Raw genomic sequence first — 24,814 nt, forward strand, 5'->3', positions numbered from 1 at the left:
CAGGAGGATCCCGAGCCGGGTGCCCAGTCTGCGCATGCTCAGGAGCTTCTTCACAGACGGGGTAGGTGCTCGCCGAGAGGAAAGAGAGGTGGGGGGTCCCTGTGCCACTGCCGTGGCTCCCGCCGAGGCTGTGCTGGTCCTGTGCACTCCCCGCCACGGGGATGCCACCAACGGGGCCTGTGTGCAGGGAGCAGGGGCTTTTCTGCCTCCGGCCAGTGCCCATTTCTGTCCTGCCCGTCCGTGGTACGCACAGCTGGGCTCTGCTGCCCTTACACCAGGTGCCCCTGTTGGAGGGAACCTGCTGCTTTGTGCTCTGTCTCCGCCCAGCCCTGAGTCACAGGCAATGCCCGGGATCAACTGCACAGGCGGGTGTAAAACAGGCCAAACCCCACTGACGTCTGTGGAGTGCTCCCGGCTGCTTCCAGCCTAGTTTGGCCTGGTGGGTCTGCTTCACGCTCTGCCTCAGCTGATGCTCAGCAACGGGCTCTGGCCCACACACTGCATTTCCCTGCCCTGGGCAGAGCCGTGCACAGTGCTGCCGTTCGCACGCGGGCGCGTTTGATGCCCACTTGGCACAGGGGTAAATGAGCTGTAGGGCAGTGGGCCATCTGCTGCCCCTCCCCACCCGGCTCCCGTTTCCACCAGAGCGACCTGCAGGGATACGTCTGCCACCTTCTCTAGGCTGCAGTTCACATCCTCGCTGTAAAACCCTCGTGCAGACGCGCCTCGCACCAGGGCAGCGTGACTCGCATCGGTGCCGGCCTGGTTTAAAGCCAGACTGAGTCAGTGCTGCTGGCCTCCTGCCAACCGTGTTTGCACGAGGGATTTGCTTGGAGGCAGCTGAGATCCTGCTGGAGACAAAGCCACGGCGTGTTTATGTAGTTAACACGCGGCTGGGCCGGGTAGAGCGGGGGCCTGGCCGCTCCCGGTAATGTCCCGTCCTGGGAGGGGCAGCAGGGCCAAGCTGGGGACACCCCTCAGCGCTCGACTGCCAGGGCCTCCACGCAGCACCTGCGAGGGCTGTGCACCCATCTCCCTTCTCCTCTCCCCCTGCAGTCCCTGGACAGCCTCGGGACGGCTGAAGACTCACGCTCCAAGAGGCACTCGACCTCCGACCTCTCGGACGTGATGTTCAGCGACGTGAGGAAAGAGGGCTGGCTCCACTACAAACCGATCCTCACCAAAAAGGGGAAGGTACGTGCTCCCTGCACAGGATCCCCTGGCCAGGGGGGAGCGCTGCGCGTGCCTGTATGTGGGAGACCTCCCCGCCCCCAGTGGGTCACGTGGTCCCCTGCGCCGCCGGAGGATCTCAAAGCACATAACCGCGAATGAACCGAGCCTCAGAACGCCCTTGTTAAGGCTGGCGGCGTTACGGGAAACTGAGGCCCGGACTGGCGCGCACCACACGGGGAGGCAGCCGCCGAGCCAGGACCGGAACCCAGGAGTCCTGCCCACGGGAGCCCGCAGGCCGGGGGTCAGAGCAGGCCGGGCTGTGCTGGGAAAGGCGGCTGGGCGCTCTGCTCCGCGGGGAGCTGCCGGCCGCGTGCACGGATGGGGCACGAGCGGCAGCGCCCACGGCTCTAGCCCAGGCGACCGGCGCTCACGGCCGTTCTTCTCGCCCTTCAGAAAGTCGGCGGCGGCATCCGGCAGTGGAAGCGCGTCTTTGCCGTTCTCCGTGCGCACTCGCTGTACCTGTGCAAGGACAGGCGGGAGGCCGTGGCCTATGCGCCGCCCCCAGGTGAGGAGGAGCAGCCAATCAGCATCCGAGCGTGCCTGGTGGACATTTCCTACAGCGAGACCAAGAGGAAGCACGTCTTCCGGCTGACGACGGCTGACTTCTGTGAATATCTCTTTCAGGCAGAGGATCGGGATGACATGCTGGCCTGGATCAAAGTCGTCAGGGAGAATGGCAAGGCCGAGGGCGAGGTGAGAGCCAGAATGGGGTGCTGGCTCCTGCCAGGCCCCTGGCTCTCCGCAGATGCCCCGGCCCTAACTGCTTTGGTTCTCTCCAGCTTTTTGTCTACAGCGGGGCTTGGCCAAGCGTGGCCCCTGGTGGACGTGACCCCACTTGCCCTCTTCTGGAGGGAGGAGCAGTGACTAGTGGGACTCCAAGTCCCAGCATGCCACACTCTGCCTTGCTCTGGGACTCCAAGTCCCAGCATGCCATGTTGTGCTTTGTGCTGATGGGCTCACTGGAACACCAATTCCCAGCATGCTGTGCTTCACCCAAGGAGACAGGCCTCTACTGTATGCTGGGAATTGTAGTCCACTGGGGCCTCACCGTGATCTCGAAGAAGAGGATGGGTCGGGCGCCTTCGTCTCATGCTGTTTGCAATAGCCCCTGGCCGGGCATGACCCGGGGGCTCTCTTCCCAGCATCCCTCAGTGCCGTCCCCCAGCCCAGGGCTCGTGCCCCCTTCCGACGCTTCACACTCCTTTCTCCCAACACCTGGCGCCTGGGGTCTTGCAGGGGCTGAGGAGGAGGCAGCTCAGCAGAGGACAGGGCCAGGGCGAAAGGCAGCCCCGGGGCGAGGCGGGGGAAGAAAGGAGCTAGGCCTGGCAGGTAGCTGAGCAGCCACATCCCTGCCCTGGAGAGACCCGAGCCCTGGCACTCGGCTGTCCCTGGGGTGCCCTGCTCCCAGCAGCGGGCTGGCGTGTTCACTAGCTTAGGGCGACCCCTGCTGGCGCGCAGAGGGATTGCCACTGGAATTTGCCGGGGTTCCCGCAGGAGTGTCCCTCTCTGTGTAGGGCAGCCCAGCCCCGCTCTAGGGCTGTGCCCACAGTGCCCTCCGAGCAGCCTGGCAGCGCCAGGAAAGCGCCTGCTCCGTCCCCGGGGCACAGGCACAGAGCTGACTGCAGTTTGGGCTGTGGGACGGGGAGGGGAGACACTCCGTCCTGCCAGCTTGGCGTGGGCCACACAATCGGCCTCTCGGCTTTTGGAAGACGTTAGCTGGGAGTTTGTTTTAACTAAGTGGAGAGCAGAGCCCAGGGCAGGGCACTGCAGGGGTGGGAGCTGCCCTAGTTCTGTACCCAGCGCAGGGCACTGCAGGGGTGGGAGCTGCCCTAGTTCTGTACCCAGCGCAGGGCACTGCAGGGGTGGGAGCTGCCCTAGATCTGTACCCAGCGCAGGGCACTGCAGGGGTGGGAGCTGCCCTAGTTCTGTACCCAGCGCAGGGCACTGCAGGGGTGGGAGCTGCCCTAGTTCTGTACCCAGCGCAGGGCACTGCAGGGGTGGGAGCTGCCCTAGTTCTGTACCCAGCGCAGGGCACTGCAGGAGTGGGAACTACCCTAGTTCTGTACCCAGTGCAGGGCACTGCAGGGGTGGGAGCTGCCCTAGTTCTGTACCCAGCGCAGGGCACTGCAGGAGTGGGAACTACCCTAGATCCAGGCCCAATGCAGGGCACTGCGGGGGGTGGGAACTGCCCTAGTTTTGTACCCAGCGCAGGGCACTGCAGGAGTGGGAGCTGCCCTAGATCTGTACCCAGCGCAGGGCACTGCAGGGGTGGGTGCTGCCCTAGATCCCTGCCCAGCGCAGGGCACTGCAGGGGTGGGAGCTACCCTAGATCTGTACCCAGCGCAGGGCACTGCAGGGGTGGGTGCTGCCCTAGATCTGTACCCAGCGCAGGGCACTGCAGGGGTGGGTGCTGCCCTAGATCCCTGCCCAGCGCAGGGCACTGCAGGGGTGGGTGCTGCCCTAGATCCCTGCCCAGCGCAGGGCACTGCAGGGGTGGGAGCTACCCTAGATCCATGCCCAGCGCAGGGCACTGCAGGGGTGGGAGCTACCCTAGATCAGTACCCAGCGCAGGGCACTGCAGGGGTGGGTGCTGCCCTAGATCTGTACCCAGCGCAGGGCACTGCAGGGGTGGGTGCTGCCCTAGATCCCTGCCCAGCGCAGGGCACTGCAGGGGTGGGTGCTGCCCTAGGTCCCTGCCCAGCGCAGGGCACTGCAGGGGTGGGAGCTACCCTAGATCCATGCTCATCACAGCCTGCCACTCGGGGGCTGACTTTACTTAGGCTTCCTGGAGGATCCTGCCCAGCGTGGAGCATCCTGGAGTTCTCTACGGAGGCATGGATGGAGTAGGGGTGGAGTTCTGGGGGCTCAGAAGCCCATCCTGACCCAGCCCCCCAAGCAGGGCCAGTGGCGCAGATGGCGTCTCCAGGCTGAGCTGTGCCACCTCGGGGCTGGGTGCTCGCCTCAGGGGAGAAGTGGGCTCAGGATGAGCTGATGGCAGCCGGAGGGATTGGCACTCAGGGAAAGGTGCTGCTTGGTGCAGAAACCCAGCCTTGGCCGAGCAGTTGCCTGGGTCGCAGCTTTGTCCCCCCACATCTAACCTGCCCACTTTGGGCAGCCTGGTCTCTGGGCCCCTGAACCCTCCCAAGCCAGGGTTGGGAGCAAGGTGCCACCAGCAGGGACAATCACTCCTGCTGCTCTGCTGGGCATCCCACGCACGGCATGGTGGGACCATGTGCCTGGCCCTGTGGGGCTGCTGGTGCCCCATGGGCTGAGGTTTCAGTCTGGGAGCATCCCTCTGCTCTAGATCTGTGCTTTCAGCCCTGCCTGGTCCCAGGTGCTACAGGGAGACTGGGGGGTTCTCGCCTGCCGGGGGTCAGAGCTGCCCATCAGGAGGACAAAATCCTGCAGCCTGCCACCCCTGGGGCTGCTGAGCCCCCCCGCCTGGCTCCCTCACTGGGCGGGGCCTGGCTCATGGCAGAGACGGCGCTTGCTTGAGCTCCGGCGGCTGACGTGATGCTTCCCCCTCCCTCTTGTCTTTGTGCCGCTCCAGGACCCTGGGTTTGCCAGCCAAGCACTTATCAACAAGAAGCTAAACAACTACCGGAGAGTGAGGTGAGGGGCTACCCTAGATCTGTACCCAGCACAGGGCACTGCAGGAGTGGGAACTACCCTAGATCCAGGCCCAGCGCAGGGCACGCCTGCACGCCTGCTCTGCTCTGGGGGAGCAGGTCCCAATGGTTAGGGCGCTACCTTGCGAAAGGAGAGGCCTGTGTTCAGGTCCCTGCTCTGCCACAGATACCCTGCGTGGCCTTGGGCCAGTCACTTAGCCCCTCTGTGCCCTTGTGCTGGAGGGTGATCACCTGGGAGGGTGAATGCCTTCTGGTATGTCTGCACAAGCAAGTTACTTCGAAAGAACGGCTGCTTTGAAATCGTTTGGAAGTGACGCACAGCTTGCTTCGAAGCGGCTGAGGCTCACTGCAGGCGGGCTCGCGCCTCTTTGGGAATAAGCCGCGGTGTGCCCAGTGCCCTATTTCAAAATAGGCTCTGTGTGTGTGTGGACGCACCGTTGCGGAATGAGGGTTGCTTGTTCCTGGCCTTGCCTGTAGTGCAGGAGCGTTCTGGGCTAGTTCATTTGGGAATAACAGCTCCAGCATGAGCTGTTGTGGGATGTCTGTGCAGGGCTGGAGGGGGCAGGGAAATAGCACGGACAGGGCTAGGAAGGAGGCGAGGGGCTGCACTTGGGGGCCGGTGTGGTTAGAGCAGTGGGGACAGACAGGACTCCTGAGTTCCCGGGGGCAAGTGACTTAACTCCAGACCCGCCTCCTTCAAGCACACTGGGACCTTTGTAAGGGCCGAGCTTGGGCCTGGCCCGGCCGGAGAAGTGACTTCGCGCTGAGCGATGGGTGACTGGCTGCCGGCCCCGAGCACAGCCACTCTTCAGGCTGGATTAACCGGGACGGGTTCTAAGCCCCTGGTGACTGGGCTGAGTGCACCAGGCGTCCCCCTCGTGCAGCCACGGCGGGTTAAACTGGTGGGAGCGTTGCCTGGAGGGGCTGGGCCACCTGCTAGGGAGGGGTTTGTGGGGGCCTCAGGCTGGTCCTGGGCACAAGCCGGGACCCGGGATAAACTGTGCCTGGGATCCACTGCAGGTGTCCTGTAACATTTGGGCGCCAAGTGGTCTGTAACCCCCCCACCGCGCACACTGGGTGTGCCCTGGGAGGGGGAGGGGCCCCCCTGCTGTGCAAAGCCCTGGGGGTAAGGTGCAGCTCCCACAGGAGCTAATTTGCATAGTGACTCCCAGGATGCCTTGCGCTGCAGCTTTGTGATCCGAGGTGGGGGTGAGAGCCCGGGGCCAGGAGCAGCAACCGCCAGGTGCGCGAGGCTGAGATTCACACACCTCATAGAGCTGGAAAGGACCTTGGGAGGTCGAGTCCAGTCCCCTGCCCTCTTGGCAGGACCAAGCACCAGCCCTTCTTTGATCTATTTGCCACCAGCCCCCAAGGGGCCCCTCAGGGGCTGAACTCACAACCCCGGGTTTAGCAGGCCAGTGTTCAGACCACTGAGGCTGACCCCCCTCCGTTCTCTCTGCAGCCCCTCTGGAACCAAACCAGACTCCTCCCCCAAGGCCTCGCGTGGGCTGGGGCTCAAAGCCGACTTCCTGAAGCAGACGGGCACCGGGGCCCCCCGCTCCCCAAGGCAGGAGGCGGCTGCGACGAAAGGTACCCGGGGAGCAGCGCAGGGGAGCGTCTGCCTTGGCACGCAGGGGGTGTGTGTCTGCGGGAGGCGGTGGGTCAGGGGACTGGGCCGGACACCCTGGACTCCAGCACCGGCCATCGGCAGCTCCACGCTCTGCTCCCCCTTCGTCATGCACGGCCGGCTGGGGCCCAGTGCCTGGCTGGGATCAGCTCAGGGACAAAGGGCAGCCAGGAGAGGGACCATCCCCGGAAGAGCTCGCGGGCACGGACGCCGACGTCGGTCTAAGGGACACGCCTGCGACTGGCCAGGCCGGTCTGGTCTGCGTGTGAGCCGGGTTCCTCGCCGTGTCCTGCCGTCTCTGCTTGGCTTGGAACTTCCACCCACCATGGTGGACACAGGCCTGGCCTCAGTTTCCTCTGCCTTTGTTGCTTCTCGGCTGGAGTCCAAGGAGATGTACGTGGGCACACGGGCGCCCGCTTCCCTGTGAGCTGAGCACTTGGGCGGCTGTCCAGGAGAGAAGCAGGTGCTGCCCAGCAGATTAGCAGAGTGCCACAGCCGGCAGCCTGTGTTCCTCCTGGTGGTGCACCTCCGCACACACCTCTGCGCACAACATTTATTCTGCACATGGATGGAAAAATGAGTGACGCTGGCTGGAACTGCTCAACTCCCCCATCATTCACCTCCGCTCCCACGCCAGCCCTTCCCCCCGCTTCCCCCCCAGTTCCCTGGCCCGAGGGAACGCTGGCTGATGGCACAGAGCTCTGCAGCATGTTCCGCAGCCCGGCAGGCTCCCCTGAGCACAGTGCGCCTGTCTGCTGGCTCCCCAGGGTGCTGCACGGCTGTCTGGATGACCTCTGCTGGCGGGGCCAGGCGGATGCACTGCAGGGAGCAGCTCAGCTTCGGGGCCGGTGCCCCTTTCTCGGGGCTGTGCACAGTGTTCCCTGGGCGCTCAGAGTTGTCATGAGATCTGACACTGTCTGCCCCCGCTGCTCAGCGTATCTCTAGGACCTGCCTCCTCTCCCCCTAGACCGGCGTTCCCTGTTAGCCAAGCACTTGGGCAGCTGCCCAGGAGAGCTTCGGAGGCTGCCCCTGACGGGCACAGCGCCCGTAGCCAGCGTACATTAGTGGTTCACGTCTGTGCAGGCCTTGGAGCATATAACAAAATTTATTCCGCCCATGGGTGGAAAGAAATCAGTGGGACCAATGACTTAGATCATAGCAATGGGGCTGAGCGTGTTAACGGCCCCAACGAACGCCCTACGGAAACAATGCCCTCTGGCAGACGTGTCACCCGCCTGGCGCTTGGACCCCGGAGAGCAGCATGAGAACCTGTCCGGAACAGCCCAGATCATCCAGGCCCAGGGTGTGTGTGTGTGTGTGTGTGTGTGTTGGGGGCGAAGGCTCTGGTGGGTGCTACGGGCGTGGGAATCATGGGGAGTTTATTCCCTTCCCCCCCTTTGGAGACTGACCTGGAGTTTGGTTCTAGATGACGGCGCCCCCCAGAAAGTCCCCTGGGGCATCAACCTCATGAAAAAGAACAAGAAATCTGCCCCGCGGGCCTTCGGCGTAAGGCTGGAGGACTGCCAGCCTGCCCCAGACAACAAGGTAGGTGCCAGGCAGGATCTGCCCCCTTGGAGCCACCACCTGGGCAGAGCAAGGGCACAGCACAGCCCCCTCTGAGAACCGGCTTATGGGTCAACTTCCCCCTCAGGGCCCTGGCACAGCCCTTGCACACCCCCGCAGGTCTGTGTGCTCAGCCTGGGGTCAGCTGTCCTGGCTGGGATCTCTTCGTACGACGAATGTGGAGTTCTCAGGCCAGGGCAGTCCCTGAGCCCCTGGTGCTGTCTCGGCCTCTCTGCCCGTATCCATGTTTCGTCCTTGCCCAGGTTCCTCCCGTCCCCACTGCTCCCAGCCCGGCTCTACTGCCAGGGCGAGACTGGGGGGAAAGGTGGCGCCAGCTGCCTGAGCTGCCTCTTGCCTGGCGCTGGGCTGGCAGCTGCAGCCCCCAGCCGTGCCCATCACTCACCTCCCCTCACATCTGGCAGCTGTTGCCAGCTGCGCCCGTCTCTGTGCCCCCCTCCCTGTCACCTCGGCTCCTTCAGCTGTGTGTGTGCCCCGCAGAACGTGCCCCTGATCGTGGAGGCCTGCTGCAAGGTGGTGGAGGACAAGGGCTTGGAGTACATGGGCATCTACCGGGTACCCGGGAACAACGCGGTGGTGTCCAGCCTGCAGGAGCAGCTCAACAAGGGCAGCACCGAGATCAACCTGCAGGACGAGGTGCGGCGCGGGCCAGAGCTGAGGCTCCCTGTGAGGGTTGGGGGGGACATGCCTCTCGGCGGGAGGGGCCCGTCCAGCCTGCCTGTGCTCCGTGCTCCTGGGGTAAGCAGGGGGCAGTCCTGGGCAGACCAGCGCTGTAGTGAGCGGGCGGGCGGGGTCGTGGCTCCGGCCAACTGCCTGGTTTGTCTGCCCGCTGAGCAGCCCCTGGGCCAGAGCCCAGCCCAATCCTGCCCCCTCCCTGGTGTGCCAGCGACCCCTAGAGGCCAGGTCGGGTAATCCCGCTGGCCCGGGGCTGTAACAACACCCCACAACACACAGCAGGTGCCCGCGCCCATGCCCGGCCTGAGAGTTACGCTGCCCTTGCTGGCTGCCCCGGAGGGGGCCCTGAGCCAGTCATTGCTGGTCGCTGCTCTCGGCGGGCCTGGCAGGGGGGCGGGTTGGCCTGATGCCAGCGGTGGGTCCCTGCGGGTCCGCCAGGCTCTGGGTTCTGTGGGCCCCCCAGCTCCGGCTGGGGGCCCCCTCCCGGCCTTCCTGCCTCAGGCAGCCTCCCTCTGAGCACCGTCTCTTCTCCCCGCACAGAGGTGGCAGGACCTGAACGTCATCAGCAGTTTGTTGAAATCCTTCTTCCGCAAGCTGCCAGAGCCCCTGTTCACAGACGGTGAGTCTGGGGCACGGCCCTGCCCCCAACACGCACAGCTGGGGGGGGCTGGAGCACACAGTTCCGGTGGGCACATGCACAGCTGGAGAACACACACACGCGTGCACGCGTCCGCAGTCGGAGATCACTGTCTCTCTCACGCAGGCAGATACGGTGGTTGTGCACACACAGCCGGTGGGGGACACACACACACACACCAGTCCAGAAATCTCACACCTGGACGGGCGGACGGACACACATGGACGCACGCGCCTGTGCAGTCAGAAATCTCTCTCACGTGTACACGTGCGCACGCAGCCGGAGAGCTCTTCACGCACGCACCGAGCTGGGCGGCCGGGTTGCCGATGTTTTCTCTTGCTCCCCACTTGGGGGCCCCGCTCTGTGCCCAAGTGCTGGTCACCGGCCTCCCCTCAGATCAGGGCTTGGAGCGTGGCTGGCTCTGGGGCGCGTCCCTGCTGCTTTCCGGTGATAACCACTCCTGCACGGGGGTCCCGCTGGGTCCTCCCCACACCCCCTGCTGGAGATGTTGTGTATTCTCCTCCCTCCTCCAGCCGGGGCAGGGGCGGTTGCAGGGCCCTGCTGTCCTGGGGCAGCCGGTGGCTACCAGCCCTCGTCCCACCGGTGCCCCCGTACGGAGCCCACCCCTCGGCTGCACGGCGGGGGGCTGGCTCCATGCAGGGCTATCCATAGGCGGATGCAGAATCTGCGGCTGTGTGGGGCAGCGCTGTGCCCTGGGCTGGCCGAGGGTGGTGTCCACTCAAGCAGCCCCAAAGCCTCCACCTCCCAGCCCCAGTGGCTGGATTCCCCAGCCCCTGCCCCCTTCTCTGACCAGCTCCTGGTTCCCCCAGCCTCCCTCCTCCCCTCCCAGCCCCAGCAGGTGGATCCCCCAGGGCCTTGCTCTGACAGCCCCTTGCTGCCGTGACCCCAGTGCCCTGCACCACCTGCCTGCACCTGTGGCCTCTATTCCTCAGCTCCTGCTCCGGCTACACTGCCCCCATCCGCCTGTTCCCCCACCAGCCTCCCCACCTCTTCCTGTCCTCCCAGCCCCCCAGCTGCTGCCACCGTGCCCCATGGCTGCCTGACCCCTTCATTGGCACACTGCACTGCCCCTGCGCAGCTCCCTGGTGCCCTGTGGCCATGCAGCAACCCCCACCCCAAAGCCATACACTGTCCCCCGCTGTCAGCGCATGATCCACGTGCTCTCTGCCGTCACCCACAGTCCCTCCCTGCCCCACGTCCTTCCCGACCTCCACAGCTCCCGCCTGTGCCCTCGCCCAGCGCTGCCCCTTTCCCACCCCTTGCCAGTGCCTCCAGCAGCGCGTCTGCCTGGGGCTTCACCCCCGGCCTGGCCCAGCGAGCTCTGTCCGGGTGGGCTCCCACGGGGCCGTGCCTGGCCGCGCCCTTGAACCCGCCCCTCTTTGCGGCTTTCAGATAAGTACAACGACTTCATCGAAGCCAACCGGATCGAAGATGCTAGCGAGAGGATGAAAACTTTGCGGAAACTGGTACGGCGCATGGCCGAAGCCTGTGTGATGCGGGGCCGGACCCCACCCTCCGGGGTGTGGGGAGCCCTCTGCAGGGCCCCCGCCACAGCCCCCAAGCAGGGCCGCCCTCTGAGCCCCCAAAGCTCCCGCCTGTTGCTGGGGGGCAGACACTGCTCTCAATCCAGGAGCGACTCCCCCTCCCGCCCTGCCCAGCCAAGCGCAGCCACACTGGGGGTCACACCCTGCCTTGCTCCTTCCTCTATCCCGGGAACGGGGAGGTGCAGGGGGAATGGAGGGGCGCATCCAGGTCAGGGCAGGCCCCAGCAGGTGTGATAGGGAGAGGGGTCCCCGTCTCTCCTGCTGGCTGGCCAGGTTCACGCTGCCTCTGCGCCCCCAGATCCGGGACCTGCCGGGACAGTACTACGAGACGCTCAAGTTCTTGGTGGGGCACCTGAAGACCATCGCGGACCACTCGGAGAAGAACAAGGTACTGTTGTCTCCTCCTGCCGGCAGGTGGGGTGAGTTTGGCCTCGTGCCCTGCTGGAGGACCCAGTGCATTGGTGAGCTTGGCTCCAGGGCCAGCGACCAGGCCAGGGGCCGACTGTGCCGTGATCTGTGTCCCAGGCCACAGCAGGGCTGGCGAGTGCCAGCCTAGAGCAGTCCCTGAGCAGCGCTGTGTTCTCCGCGGTGGGCTCGGAGCGTGCGTGTGCCTGCACCATTCCTGGAGCAGGCTCCCGGCACACAGGCTGCGTGCTTGCACGCAGAGGTGGAAGAAGTACCCAAAAGTGACGTACGTGAAAGTACAGCTGCTTGGGGCAGGGCTGTACTTAAGTACAGGTCAGCTCTGTCCCTCGGCAAAACTACTTGAGTAAAAGTACACACGCTGCTCAAGTACCCAGAAGTGAAAGCAGCCGCACTTCTCCTCAAGTAGCTTTTCCCCCTCTGCTCACTCGTATGCTCTGCTACCGCCTGGCACCGGACAGGTAGGCGCGAGCACCACCCCAGAGGTGTACCTGGGGTCTCCGATGGTCTCGCACAGAAAGCAGCCAGCTCCTCTTGCAGCTTGTGCTGCTGCTGTGACACTTCTGCTGGGGTCAAAGCTTGTGTGGGTGTGTCTCCCCACGCTGGGGCTCCTGTGCTGGAAGGAACTTGCTCAAGGTCACCAGGGAAGTCTGTGGCGGAGCAAGGACTTGCGCTCCCATGTCCCAGGCTAGGGCTCTGCGGGCTGGAAAGCAAATTAGAGAGGGAGGCAGTGGTTCCTAGTGGTTGGAGAGTGCAGCTGGGAGGCAGGGTGCCTGGGTTCTGTCCCTGGGTGTGCCAGTGTTGGCGTCTGCCTCAGTTTCCCCATCAGTAAGACAGGGATGATAACCCTAACCTACCTGTGCATGTGCCACGCAGTCCCGGGGCTGGGAGAAGGGCTGTGGGTTCCTTAGCTGACGGGTTAACCTGGGGGTGAGGCGAGTCGGTGGGCTGGTTGCGGTGAGGCCAATGGAGGGATGATGGGGGTTTGCCTGCCCTCCTGGCGGGGGAGCTTCCAGGCTAGGGACCGGCACAGTTTTATCTTTGGGCTCTGACAGCCCAGGGCCTGGGTGTGAGGCTGTCCTGGCCCCGAGGGAGCTGCAGATGCAGCCGGGCTCAGGCTGCAGCTCGGGGGGTGTGAGCACCCCCAGGGCAGGGCCTGGCTGCCAGGGCTGTAACCCCCCCGGCCCTGTTTGCAGATGCAGCCCCGGAACCTGGCGCTGGTCTTCGGTCCCACGCTGGTCCGCACGTCCGAGGACAACATGACGGACATGGTGACGCACATGCCCGACCGCTACAAAATCGTGGAGACCCTCATCCAGCATGTAGGTGACGGGTGGCCCCTCACTCAGCCCCCGGCGCCCTGCCCCCCCCCAGGCAGGATGATGGGCCCCCAGCGCCCTGCTCCCCACAAGCAGGATGATGGGTCCCTGGCGCCCTGCCCCCACACAGGCAGGATGATGGGCCCCTGGCGCCCTGCCCCCGCCAGGCAGGATGATGGGTCCCTGGCGCCCTGCTCCCCCCAGGCAGGACAGACCCCGGCGCCCTGCTGCCCCCAGGCAGGACAGGCCCTGGCGCCTGGCCCCCCTGCACTTTGCCCATCTTTCCCTTCAGTGCGGTACCTTCTGGCCGTGGGCCGGGGTTGGACTATTTCTGCCCAGTTGGGCTCTGCTGTGTTCTGCTCCCAGGGGCGAGGGGCATGTGGGTGTGTGGGGGTGACCCCCTGGGGCCGGGGGCCAGGCTAGAGCCATGTCACAGACTGAGACTCGGCTGTTCATATCTCCACCCTGGGGGAGTGGGCTGGTGGTGTGGGCGACACAGGAATGAACCTGGCAGCAGCTGGGCAGCCTGGAGCCGGTCACTGCCCACCCCCAGTGAGTGGATGATGCCAGCCCTGGTGGGGGGGCACGGGGCATGTAGCGGCACGGGGGAGGGGCCCGGTGCAGAAAGCCCAGCGTCTTCCTCCTGCTGCGCCTCGAATCTCACCCCGCTCCTTGTTCCCGCAGTCGGACTGGTTCTTCAGCGACAAGGAGGACAAGGGGGAGAAGGTGAGTCCCAGGTGGGCTGGGGATGTGCAGAGGGGGGTTGGCCACCGGCGAGCCCCACCCGTGGGAGAGCTGCCGGCTGCCGGGGATAGCCCTGAACTCCTCACAACAGCCTCTGCCGGAGGACATGCTGGGGCAGCCTCTCTCCTGCCCTGGAGCCCCTCACGAGGGCAGACGAGTTCCCTGCGGGTCACCAGCCCCTCCTCTGCCCGAGGCCGGGACACGGGGCCCTTCTGGGGATGGGGCTCCTGGCAGATGAGGAGCGGAAGGGGCTGGGGGGTGGGCCTCGGGGCTGCTCCGCTCACCTCTGTTCCTGCTGCCATTCCAGACCCCTGTGGACGAGAAGGAGGCGCAGTCGGTGCCAAACATCGAGTACCTGCTCCCCAACATTGGGAGGACAGCGGTGCCGGGGGATGCCTCAGGTGAGGGGGCTGCGCCGGGAGCACTGGAGGTGCAAATGACCTCGGTGGTTGTCCACCCGCACAGGAGTCACTGGGCCACTGCCCCATGCCAGACCAGGACTCTCCCCGGCAGGCACTCCCTGCTGGGCAAGCTGGAGACCCTCTCGATGAGCCCTGGGCTCTCTGCTGTGCCCTGGGCACCCCCAGCCTCCCCCTCCCTGGCCCCCCCTCTGTCCTGGGCACCCCCAGCCTTCCCCTCTGCCCTGGGCTGCCCCCTCTGCACCCGGGGTACTCCCAGCCTCCCCCTCTGCCCTGGGCACCCCCACCCTTCCCCTCCCTGGACAAGCCCCGCTCAAGTGGCTGCAGGACAGCGAGCACCTGGCCTCCCAGTGGCCCTTAGTGGCCCGGGAGCAGCGTGGCCAGTCCCCACAGCCGGGCTGTCCGGCTAGCGGGGGGCACATGCCTTCCTCAGGCCACGCCCACAGCTGAGGATTGGGCGCGATGGGAGGTGGGCAGCCAGCTGTGAAAAAAAGAACCAATCACTGGCTAGGAGCTGGTTGCTGCACTTGAGCTCCCCCTAGTGTCCCTGCTGGGAAGTGCTGGATCCAGTGTCGGCGAGTTCCCCAGGCCCTCTCCTGCCAGACTCCTGCGAGGTCCCACCATAGAACGGTCCCCGTAACAGGCAGCGAGCCCCAGGGCTGCCCTGGGCTCCCCCACTAGTGCCCCAGCCAGCCCCAGAGCTCCCTTGCCTCCCACCTGCTGCCTCTGTCCTGTGCCTGGTCCCTGCCCCCTCCCGCCCACCTGGCTCGAGCTGCGCACGCGGAGGGCGGCTGTGGGACCACGTCGATTCTTCGTGCTCTCTCCTTAAACTTCTCTCTGCTGTCTTCTTCCTCCTCCTCCTCCTCCAGCGGACCTCCTGGAGCTGTAGAGCGGGTACAGTGCTGCTGCTTGGGTGCATGGCTTGTGCTGACTCCCTCGGGTGATCGCGAGAGAGCGGGCGCAGGAGGGGAGCCACAGCCCCGAGCCGCCCCCTGACGTGGCGGTGACCCACCTTCCCCCTGGGCAGGGGCCTGGCCCCAATACCCATCCCCACACCAGATGTCATGGCTCCAGGGCGATACCCCTGGTCTAGTACGTCCCTCGTGTGGCACCATGGTAGTCAGTGGGTGAGAGCGCTGGACACGGGGGCCCTGTCGCTGACATGGGCATCGCCCAGGGAGGGAGCACACCGGCTCCTCCTCCTCCCACCTGCCTGGCAGCCCTGGGGTCAGAGGCCGGCTGGGCAGGGTGCCCTTGTCCTCAGTGCTGGGCATTGGCCCTGGGGAGTCCTGCCAGCGGGGTTCTGCAAACGCCAGCAGCCTGAGCACGCTGTGAGCGTGCGTGTGCATGTGTGTGAGCGTGTGTGCGCGTGTGTGTGAGCATGCGTGCGCGTGTGTATGTGCTTGTGTGCGCACTCTGGAGATTCCTTTGGGGTCAGACCAGCTGCCACCATCCACCCCAGGTGCTGAGGCCACCGGTGGGCCCTTGGGAGACCTCCCAGGCTCTGCCTGCCTGACAGCCCAACTGCATTCCAGCTCTGCCCCCTTGAGGGCCCAGGCTGACCCTCGAGCCCTGAGGGGTCACAGCGGTGCCTGGCTGCAGGTGCGGGGGTGGGATTCCCTGGGGTCAGCATTCCCCTCCTGGTCCCCTCTGCTACCTGCCGGCCATGAGGCCCCTCCCTCTGCCATTGGCGTTGTGCTTGGCCTTGGGCTTCCCAGCGTGCTGCAGTTGGGGCTGGGGTGGTGGGTGCAGCCCCTGCCCCCTCCCCCAGCTTCCACTGCACCATAACCTGCTTGTGAGACGCTGCGGATTAACAAAGGGACCCTCTCCGGGTCCCCGGCGCCCCCCGGCTCTGCCAGCGTGTCCAGTGCGCTTTGCCGCCCTCTGCCCAGGTTGGGAGCGAGCAGCCCCTCGGCGATACTGTGCAGGGCTGGCCGGTCACTGCTCACGCCCTCCGGGGCCCTGCAGCCCTGGGGCGTCGCTCCCAACTGCGACGGCTTTTCTCGCACCGGGGAGCGGCCTGTGGTCCCCACACTTGGATACAAGGGGGGGGGTGGCATTGTCTCTGGCGGCCAGTTGAGACCCCCCCCCGCCCGCTTTTTGCACTTGCAGGGACTTGTTCTGAACGGCAGTCTGTGGTGCCTGTGGTCATTGGGAGGGGTGCAAAGGGGCCCGAATGTAAATCAGGATCAGGCTCCTCTGAGTCTTACCCAAGCTCAATGTGTGTGGCACCCACCAGGCGCAGAGCTCCCCCACATCACAAGAGACTGGTCTCTGCCACAGTGCGAGAGCACTGCTCCATCCCACCCTGTGCCATGAGAGTCCCAAGAACCAGCTTCTGTATCCCCGGGGGCCAGCAGTGTCACTCACCTGTGTTCTCAGCCCTTCTCTGCAGTCCCTCTGATTTTTGCCATCCATGGGTGGAATAAATTTTGTTATGTGCACTGAGGCGGGGAGGATGTGCACCACCAATAGAAACACTGGCAGTGGGCGCTCTGCTCCTCAGCTGGGCAGCACCTGAATCCCTCCATGGGCCGTAGCCCCAGCACTCAATTTACAGGAACTGCTGTGTCCCTCTCCCATTGCTCCGCTGTCTCCTTTCACCCTGGTCTGGGCTTGGGGCTGCTTTCCATTAACCCCGTCTAGCTACTCTGTCGTCCTTGGGTGGGGGCCGAATGCGGCTCTGGCTACTGCGTGTCCCCAGCTTGGGGTGTGGTTCTGTTTTCTCCTTTCCTTTTCTTCACACCTGTGGCGGGAGCTCTTCTTTCCCACGTGTTGTGATTAACCTGGCCTGTGTGTGGCCGAGGTGTGTGGACAGAGGGAGCCGAGAGAATTTCAGGCTGCCGTCGGGCCTCCTGGAGGCTCCGTCTGTGATATCAGAGATCCCAGAATTCTCCTCCCACTTGGGGTGGCGGCAGCTGCCGTCTCGGGGCGTGGGAGTCTGGTCAAAATTTCGAGGCTGCTGCGTTTTTTCTGGCGTTGGCGGCACAGGAACGCTTGACAAATTCGCACCTGTTTCGGTTTTGAAGGGAAAAAAGAAACCTGCTCTGAGGTCTTTGCCCTTCACAAGGAATTTTTCTTCCAAATTTCTTTGGATTTTATTAACAAATGGTTGGAAATGGCCCAGAAGGAACCGGTTGGCCTGTCCTCTCTCCTGGCTCCCTCTGCCCAGCCCTTGTTCATTTCCCAGCATGGGCGTCTGGCCCCAGTTGCTGGACGCTGATTGTGCTGCTGATTAGGGCCGCTCGTTGAGTGAGAGGCTGGCGATGCCATTGAGAGCGTCTCTCTGCTGTGATGCCCGCACGTCCCCTCGCTCCCCAGCCCCCCCCGCACTGGCCACCGCCCACCCTAATCCCGGCTCTGTCTTTTGTGTTACAGATTCAACCAACAGCAGTTCCGCCAAGTCGAAGGTAAGGACGCCCGCGAGGGGCTCGCTGAAGGTTTGTGCTCCCCGGGGGCATCCAGTGTGGCTGGAATCTCCAGCCCTGCTGGGCCTCGCAGCGAAAGGGGCAGGAGACCCCAGCTGGGAAATTGGCATTTTCCCAATAAATCCAGTGGGGCAGCGAATGCCTCGCGTGGCCCTTCCCACCTCCCTCTGGGGCACTGCTGTCTCGTCCTCCTGGGAGCAGCCAGGTGGGGGGGTTCCTGGGGTTGCCACCCCTGCGTGAGGGAGGATGGCTGAGAGGGTCACTTAGGAAGGAGAAAGCTTCACGGTGACCTTGCAAATCACAGGTGGGTAGCGTGGCCTAGTGTGTAGGACACGGGCCTGAGCATCAGGGGCACCTGAGTTTAGTTCCTGGCTCGGTCTTTGGCGTCAGTAGCGGCTCTTTCTGCCTCAGTTTCCCCCTCCCCCTTGTCTGGTGAGATCTCTGGGGGCAGGGAGCGTCTTGGCCAGTTTCTCTGAGCCGCTCTGCCCCGCCCAGCCCAGCAGGAGCTGGTTCTGAGCAGCGGCTGGGTCGAATTCTGACTCAGTGGCTGCCCCCAGTTCGCTCCATGCATGTTCCGTTCACGCACATGACTTGGCTCCTCGCTGCGTGGGGTTTTGAGCTAGGCCCCTTGCCATGAGCAGGGCTGGGGCATGGTGGTCCAGCTTTCCTTGCATGTGTCCTGGTGGTTCTGCTGGGGCCATGGGCTGGCCAGCCCTGGGGGTGCCCCTGCCTGCTGGGTGGGACGTGGAGGACGTATGTGCAAGCCTGTGTCCTGAGAGGTGGGCACAGCTGAGATAGCAGCTTCCATTTTCCCAGAGTTCGCTTTAGCAGCATGGGACTGCAGCCCTGATTTTCCCAGCATGCACTGCAGCAACATGGGACAGCAGTTTAGATTTTCCCAGCAGGCACTGCAGCAACATGGGACCATAGCCTAGATTTTTCCCCCAGAATGCACTGTGTCACTGGTGTTCAGCCAGCTAGATTTTCCCAGAATGCACTGCAGTAACACGGGACAGCAGCCTAGGTTTTCCCAGAATGCACTGCGTCACTCTGGGACAGTGGTGACGTTTTCCCCCAAATCCGCTGTAGTAGTGGGTTAGATTTTTTTCCCAGAATGCTCTCTGGCAGCACAGGAGAGCAGCCGTGCTATCTCCCAGAATGCACCAAGGAGCAGAGGGATGACGGGCTCGATTTTCCCAGGGGGCACTGCGGCAGGTCAGCGGCTCTGCGGCTGGGGCCAGGGAGGAGGTGCGCAGGGCTGGGTGCTAAGCGTGGGCTGCTCTCTCCGGCAGGGCTCAGGAGCTCCCCGGAAGGATCCGTACAGCAAAGAGCTGCTCGCCATCTCCTTCATCTCCGCCGTCAACCGCAAGAGGAAGAAGCGGCGGGAGGCCAGGCGCCTGGGGAGCAGCACGGACGATGACTCGGAGCACGAGGCGGCCAAGGGCGCCGGCCGAGGCAGAGCCGAGGAGACCGGGTGTGGGGGTGCGGAGGAGGCAGCCAAGGAGCCGGGGTGCCGAGAGCCTGGCCCGGGGCATGAGGCTCCGAGCTACCGAGCGGGCGTGGAGCAGCAGGGAGTCCTGGCAGAGGGGCCGAGGGAGCTGGCACCAGACGCCCGGTCCATCGTCTCGGGCTACTCCACCCTGTCCACCATTGACCGCAGCCTGTGCTCGGAGGTGCAGTCGGTGGCGGAGAGCCGCGGCGAGGAGGCGGACGACGAGCGCAGCGAGTTCAGCCACGTGGAGACAGACACGGAGAGCAGCGGCCTGCCGCGGACAGCGGGGCTGGGGCTGCCGGCGGAGAGCAGCGAGACGGAGAAGCTCGCCCGGGCCTCCTTCAGCTCCCACAGGCTCATGCAGTGCGACACACTAGCCCGCAGGAAGCTGGCGCGGCCCCGGCGGGACAGCGAGTCGTCGGCCCAGGGCAGCCAGGAGTCCCTGCCGCCCGTGCGGGGCGCCCCGGCCAGGCCCTCGCTGACGGAGCAGCTCCGGCTGCGGCTCCGGGGCTCGGCCGACGACATGCTGGGCGTGCGCCTGCGCAAGCCCCACTCCCCGGAGACGCGGCGCAAGAAGAGCTCCTGGCGGCGCCACACGGTGGTGGTGGGGCCCGGCGGCCTCAAGGACCTCAACTGCAACGAGTGGAAGGAGCCGCAGGCTCCCCCGCTGGGGCCCGCACCCTGCCCCCCGCCCACCAGCGCCTCCTGCAGGGACCTGCACCGAGACAACAAGGACTCGGGCCTCAGCAGCCTGGAGTCCACCAAGGCCCGGCCCTCCTTGGCCTCGGCCCTGAGCCAGCAGGGCAGCGCCGGTGAGCAGCAGCACAGCAGGGGCCCGGAGGGGAGCCCTGGCGCCCAGGGCCCAGCTCCCACCCGCCCAGCCTCCTTCCACTTCCACCAGTGTCTCTAACACGCCCCTCCGCCCCCCGGCCTGGCTGCCGCGGCTCCCTGATCTCTGCTGGGCGCTCTGCAGAGGCGGGAGCCCCCCAGGGGCCAGGCGCTGCCTGCACTCATGTTCCCAGCCTTGGCCCTCGCCTCCCTCTGCTGCCGGTGTGGGCACAGCTCCAACGCCAGAGCCGCCCCTCCCATCCCGTTGCGCCCCTGGCAGCGTTAATGGGGCGTCGGACCGGGCGGAGTCTGCTTCATTTCTCTCCCTCTTGCCCCCACCCCAGCCCTGGAGGGCGCCAGGCTGGGCCTGGGGAGGGAACGCCGGCATCCCAGCCCAGGCTGCATCTCCCTGCCCGGCTGCCCGATCTGCTGCAGGCCTCCCTGGGGGCTGTGCAGGGCTTTCACCGCCCCACCCCTCTGGGGGGATCCTGAGGTTCCTGGCATGAGCTGCTCCCCCGACTTGGTCGGGTTGCGGGTGGCTCCGATGGCCATGAGGCTGCTGCGTGAGATCCTGCCATGCCCCACGGCCCTGTGGCGTCACATGACAGTGCCCCGCCCCCGGCAATGCCCCTCGTGCTGGTGCACTCAGACACGTTGGACGGCTTTGCAGAGAGTGAGTCCCGGCCAGGCTGCTTCTGCTCCCTGCCCCAGACAGCGTCCGGGACCAGCAGGGGGGCCCATGCGATGGACGTGCACGGGGCCTGTGCTCAAGCGTGTGCGTGTTTGCCTGCTGGTCCGTAACACGGCCGTGTGCGCACATTTCCCACTGGCACGTGTGCGCTGTGGCTGCCCCCCCCCGGAGCACGAGCCCCCGGTGCCCGTGTGCCTATACTGCAGTGGCAGCGAGGCGAGCGGTGGGCTAGTGGTAGAGCTGAGTGTGCTGGCGTCCTTGGCACCCGTAAGACTGGTGTCCGCCCAGTGTGAGTGCGTGTGCTGGGGCTCGCAGCCCATGAGCGTGGTGCTCACGTGCCCCCTGGCACCAGCTGCAGGGCTCCGCTCCCATGGAATGCTGGGAAGGGGCCCTGGGGCCGCCCGGGCGGTGCCAGGGGTGGGCGCTGCGGCTGAGCGCCAGCCTGCAAAACCCCAAGGGACAGAGCAGGTGTGGGCTGGTGGCCACCAGAGTGTGGGAAGGGGGCCCAGGCCACGGCTGGTTCAGCGCCTCCAAGCGCTGACACGGGAGTTTTCCTCGCACACCCGCGGCCTCGTGCTCTGCTCCCCCCACCCTCCGGCTTGCACACTGCCCCACGGCCCCTGCTTGTGCTCACTCGCACCTCCCCTGCTTGCACCCTGCTCCCTCCCACCTCACGTTCTTTTGTCTTGTTATACCCCTGCCGTGGCTGCACTCTGTTGCGTGGCCCCCAGGGACTGGGCTGGCCTGGCCCCTGCCTTGGGCCTTACTAGTCGGTGCATTGGGCTGCAGGGCCCCGCCCCACCCCCCCCCACGCCTGCGCTGGGTGCATGTGCTCTACCCACGCCGCATGGGCCAGAGGGCACACCCAGCCAGGGCACGGGGGCCAGCTGGAAGCAGCCAGGGATGCTGCAAGATCGTGGCCCCCATTGCAGTCTGACAGCTGCCTGGGAGCCAGGAATTCAGCCTCGAGCGCTTGGCTGCCGCCCCCTCCCACAGGCTCCCTGCCCCACCTGCTGTCTGGGCCCTGACTGTGCAGTGGGGGTCCCACACGGTGCCGCCCGGGTTGGGACTGAGTGGTGCAGAGGTGTCTGTGGGGCAGGCTGCCCGGCTGCTGCTCTGGGGTATTGGGACGGGCACGCCCATCTGAGAGTGCCTGGGACTGGCACAGCGGGCAGGGGTGGGGCTGTGCGCAGCAGGCTGCGGGTGTGCAGGGGACACCAGTGGCACTGCCAAGAGCAGCCCCTGCTCGGCACGCTCGGGGCCCCACAGCCCCACGCGGGGTGCAGGGATCCTGGCTCTGCCCGGCCCAGCCTGGCCCCTCCTAGGTGTGCTGGGGCGTTAAACCCGTTCGGGCCCATCAGTTGTTTCGGGCACCCGCGTTAGCGTTACTGACCCACGGCTGCATCTGCGCCCCCACTGCTGAGAGCGCTGCCCAGCCGCCGACCCGACCGTGCTTGTCCACCAGCCTTGCTGGCTGCTGTGCTGGGCCACTCCGACGAGCTGCCTGCAACAGCGGCCCCGCTGTGCTCGGCTGCTGGGGGTGCGTGGGGGCGTACTGGGGGGCCAGCCCGGCTGCCTTGCAGGGCACTGGAGGCAGCGCCCAGCCCCACAGGAGAGAAATACATCTGCTGACCCCGCCCAGGACTGCAGCCAGTTGTGGCCACCTTCCCTGGTGCTGTGTGGGCTGGTGGCTGTGCCATGAAGCCGGGGGCGGGGCGGGGCGGGGCGGGGCGGGGGGGCAGCACTGTGGCAGGCGGGACAGCGCCTGGGGTGCCCAGAGCCGCTTGGGCTGGGAGGGGCCCTGCAGGCCGCGCTTACGCCGACTGGAGCCCAACTAGCCCTGGCCAAGTGCACCGGCCCCCCGCACATTGTCCTGTGCCGGGAGCGCTGAGATGGGCAGCCGGGTGGGGCTTCAACCTGGGTAGCCAGAGGCCTGGCGCATCTCGCCTGAGCAACCAGGCGCCTGGCCGCAGCTCGTGTTGGTTTGCCTGCAAACGGTGAGCGAGTTGTACGGGCGTGTTGCCAAGAGCTCGGTGGGGTCTCACTTAACTGACCCCCAGCCTGATGCGCCCGCTCTGTTTAGCACCAAGCCGCCTGCAGCCCAGGGCTGCTGACTGGGTTGGTGAACTAGGGGTACCGCTTCGGCAGCGGAAATGTGTCCGCTAGTGCGTGCAGGCATTGAAATCTATACCTAGAAATAATGCCGCGCCGGCTGCTACGAACTGCAGCCAGTCCACTGAGAGGCCTTGCGGGGATTGTAAAACTCAAAAACCAAAAAGCAAAACCCCCCTGCCTCCGATTTCTGCATCGTTCTCATGCTATATGCAACTCGTTGCTGTAAAGTGGTTTTTTCGTTTTTTGTGTGTGTAAATATTGTCTTTAACTGTGTAACATATTACAAAGATTTATAAGGGTTTTTTAAGACGTTTCGCTCATTTGAAAGAAAAACAAGAAAACCACCAAGCGCTGTACCAGTGTTGACTTTTTCAAACCTTCCTGCATGTGTCATTTTTTTTCCTTGCTGTGTTGTAAAGGTCAGACCTATATATGGAATATGCAAAACTAAAACAAAAATAAAAACCAGGGTTGGAAGTCACTCTCCCAGCCCGCCGGCGCTATCTGTCGCAAATAAACTGGCGTAGTCAAGGCCCAGCCTTTCTGCTTTCATTGCCAGGGCCAGCTGGCTTTTTCGCAGCCGAGCTTTCCTGCATGGGGCAGGCGAGCGCAGCCGGGCGTGCAAGGGCGGCCCAGCAAAGGACGGGGCAGCCCAGTGGATGGGACATTCGGGCAGTTCACTCCCTCACATTCCTGGGCTTCTGCGGTGCTTGATGTGGGGCCTGTGGGTTGGTGGAGCCGGTGGCGTGGGGTGGGGGGGCGTGGTCCATTTCCAAGCTTGAGCCAGCAAGTAAACTCTGCGCTTTTGGGCAAGCTGGTGCCAGGGAAAGGGTGAATCAAAGCGCCTCACCTCCCAAGCCGGCCCCGGTGGAAGGGGGAAGCAGGAACCTCTTGGCAGCCCCATGGCCACGCTTTGCTGGGGGCTGTACTGGAGCACCGCTGGGGGCTCACAGCCAAGGTGAAAGCAACAACATTGCTGTCCTAGTGCAGCCCAGGGCCCTGCCAGCTCTGTAACGAGCTCCCTGCTGGCTTCTGCCACAGCTGAGCCGGCTCTGGGCAGAGAGCACACCAGGGCACACCCGCTGCCTTCCCCCGTTGTGCGCGGTCCCGAGGGAACCATTCCTAAACAGACGCCTGAGGCACGTCCGTCACGTCGCATGGCGAGACCCTGTCACCGATGAGCTTTGGGACAGAGCAAGACAGGAACCTCTTGACACTGAAACCAAGAGCCGACCGTGGGGCTGGCTGGGCCACACGCGCAGAAGACCATCGGCCAGCATCGTGCGTCAAGCTCGCCAACCCGGCAGGAATCGGGAGAAGAGGAAGATGTCGGACAAGGCGGAGAAGATCTACTGAGTTTGAAGGACAACCGCTGGGGTACTGGAGCCAGCTAGTTTTGTCCTGAGATGGAGCGAAGACGTGTGGATGACCCATGTGCCACTCGGCACACAGGGGTTAAGTAGGAGTAGAAGGAAGGGGTGAGCTTAACTCGCGCTGTGCCTAGATCAGCAGTTCTCGCTCAGGCCAGTTGGGGGGCCACCACGCAGAGCCGGCAGGCGACTCCCTGGGGCCCACTGTTGAAGCCAAATATTGCTCTGTAGGACCCCTGTGGTGTGAGGCCCCAGGCAGTTGCCCTACTTGCTGCTTACTTGCTGCCTAAGTGTTGAATGCACAGAGACTTGCTTGCGCCCCCAGCACCTCGTTTGTCACAACATAAGCGCCGACAGGAACCCAGAGTGCAGCATCCTAGCAGGCGTTCCCCAGCCCGGTTCAGTGGTGGGTAGTTAAGAGGCAGTGACAAAAGACCAAGCCTAAAGGGAAGTCGTCCCATCGAGGAAAAAGAAAAGGTGTTTTATTAAAGCTGGACACTCTGATAAAAAAGGAAGATCAGAAAGGAAAGGCAAAAGAAAAAGCAACCCTTTGTCATTTGGAATTTTCAAGTTACAATGATCACATTTTGCACAGCAATACCCATGGCAGCCATAGAGTTTATACACAGACCTAGTCTACAGACAGAAGCCAGAAGAAGAGTTACAAAAACATACAGACTCCAGAACTGCCCTTTACAACCAGCTTGGTCTTTTTTTTTTTTTTTTTTCTTTCAAAACAGTGCACAAGAAAATTCATGCGAGAGACACACAACATTGTAGAAACCCCAAAAACAGCAGCTCACAGTTTTCTTTTTTTTGTCCTTGGTTACTCGACAGACAGTCTCAGACGACAAAAGCAAGGGGTGGCATGCAGCAGCGTCGCCAGCAATACATGCATAACCTGGGCGGTGCTTTTTCTTTAGGCGTGGGAGTTTTTTTAAACATTATTTAAATTTCAAAGGCTGAATAAAAGTTTTTTCTTTTTTTGCTAAGTAAACACGCTGTGCTTGTTGATCATACACAAAAGTTGGGATGCCA

At 64.2% G+C, this 24,814-nt stretch overlaps 1 protein-coding gene across 9 annotated transcripts in view; it reads left to right on the plus strand.

Annotated features, from left to right (window-relative positions):
* Window positions 1-22,938, plus strand: part of ARHGAP23 (Rho GTPase activating protein 23) — a 108,547-nt gene extending 85,609 nt beyond the window's left edge. For 6 of the 9 annotated variants that reach the window (XM_074979078.1, XM_074979077.1, XM_074979076.1 and 3 more), the window contains 15 exons: window positions 4-61; window positions 1,057-1,194; window positions 1,627-1,926; window positions 4,784-4,845; window positions 6,325-6,452; window positions 7,916-8,034; window positions 8,551-8,706; window positions 9,286-9,364; window positions 10,796-10,869; window positions 11,246-11,335; window positions 12,567-12,692; window positions 13,374-13,415; window positions 13,741-13,834; window positions 17,231-17,262; window positions 18,573-22,938. In XM_074979078.1, coding sequence (XP_074835179.1) covers window positions 4-61; window positions 1,057-1,194; window positions 1,627-1,926; window positions 4,784-4,845; window positions 6,325-6,452; window positions 7,916-8,034; window positions 8,551-8,706; window positions 9,286-9,364; window positions 10,796-10,869; window positions 11,246-11,335; window positions 12,567-12,692; window positions 13,374-13,415; window positions 13,741-13,834; window positions 17,231-17,262; window positions 18,573-19,682 — 2,608 coding nt within the window. In that variant the 3' untranslated portion in view covers window positions 19,683-22,938. Of the gene's footprint in view, window positions 1-3; window positions 62-1,056; window positions 1,195-1,626; window positions 1,927-4,783; window positions 4,846-6,324; window positions 6,453-7,915; window positions 8,035-8,550; window positions 8,707-9,285; window positions 9,365-10,795; window positions 10,870-11,245; window positions 11,336-12,566; window positions 12,693-13,373; window positions 13,416-13,740; window positions 13,835-14,721; window positions 14,747-17,230; window positions 17,263-18,572 lie in introns of all 9 variants that reach the window. The other 3 variants (XR_012642708.1, XM_074979082.1, XM_074979079.1) reach the window with 3 other exon arrangements.
* The last annotated feature ends 1,876 nt before the right edge of the window (window positions 22,939-24,814 follow it).

This window comes from Carettochelys insculpta, chromosome 28, assembly GCF_033958435.1.
Source record: "Carettochelys insculpta isolate YL-2023 chromosome 28, ASM3395843v1, whole genome shotgun sequence".
NCBI classification, from domain to species: Eukaryota; Metazoa; Chordata; order Testudines; family Carettochelyidae; genus Carettochelys; species Carettochelys insculpta.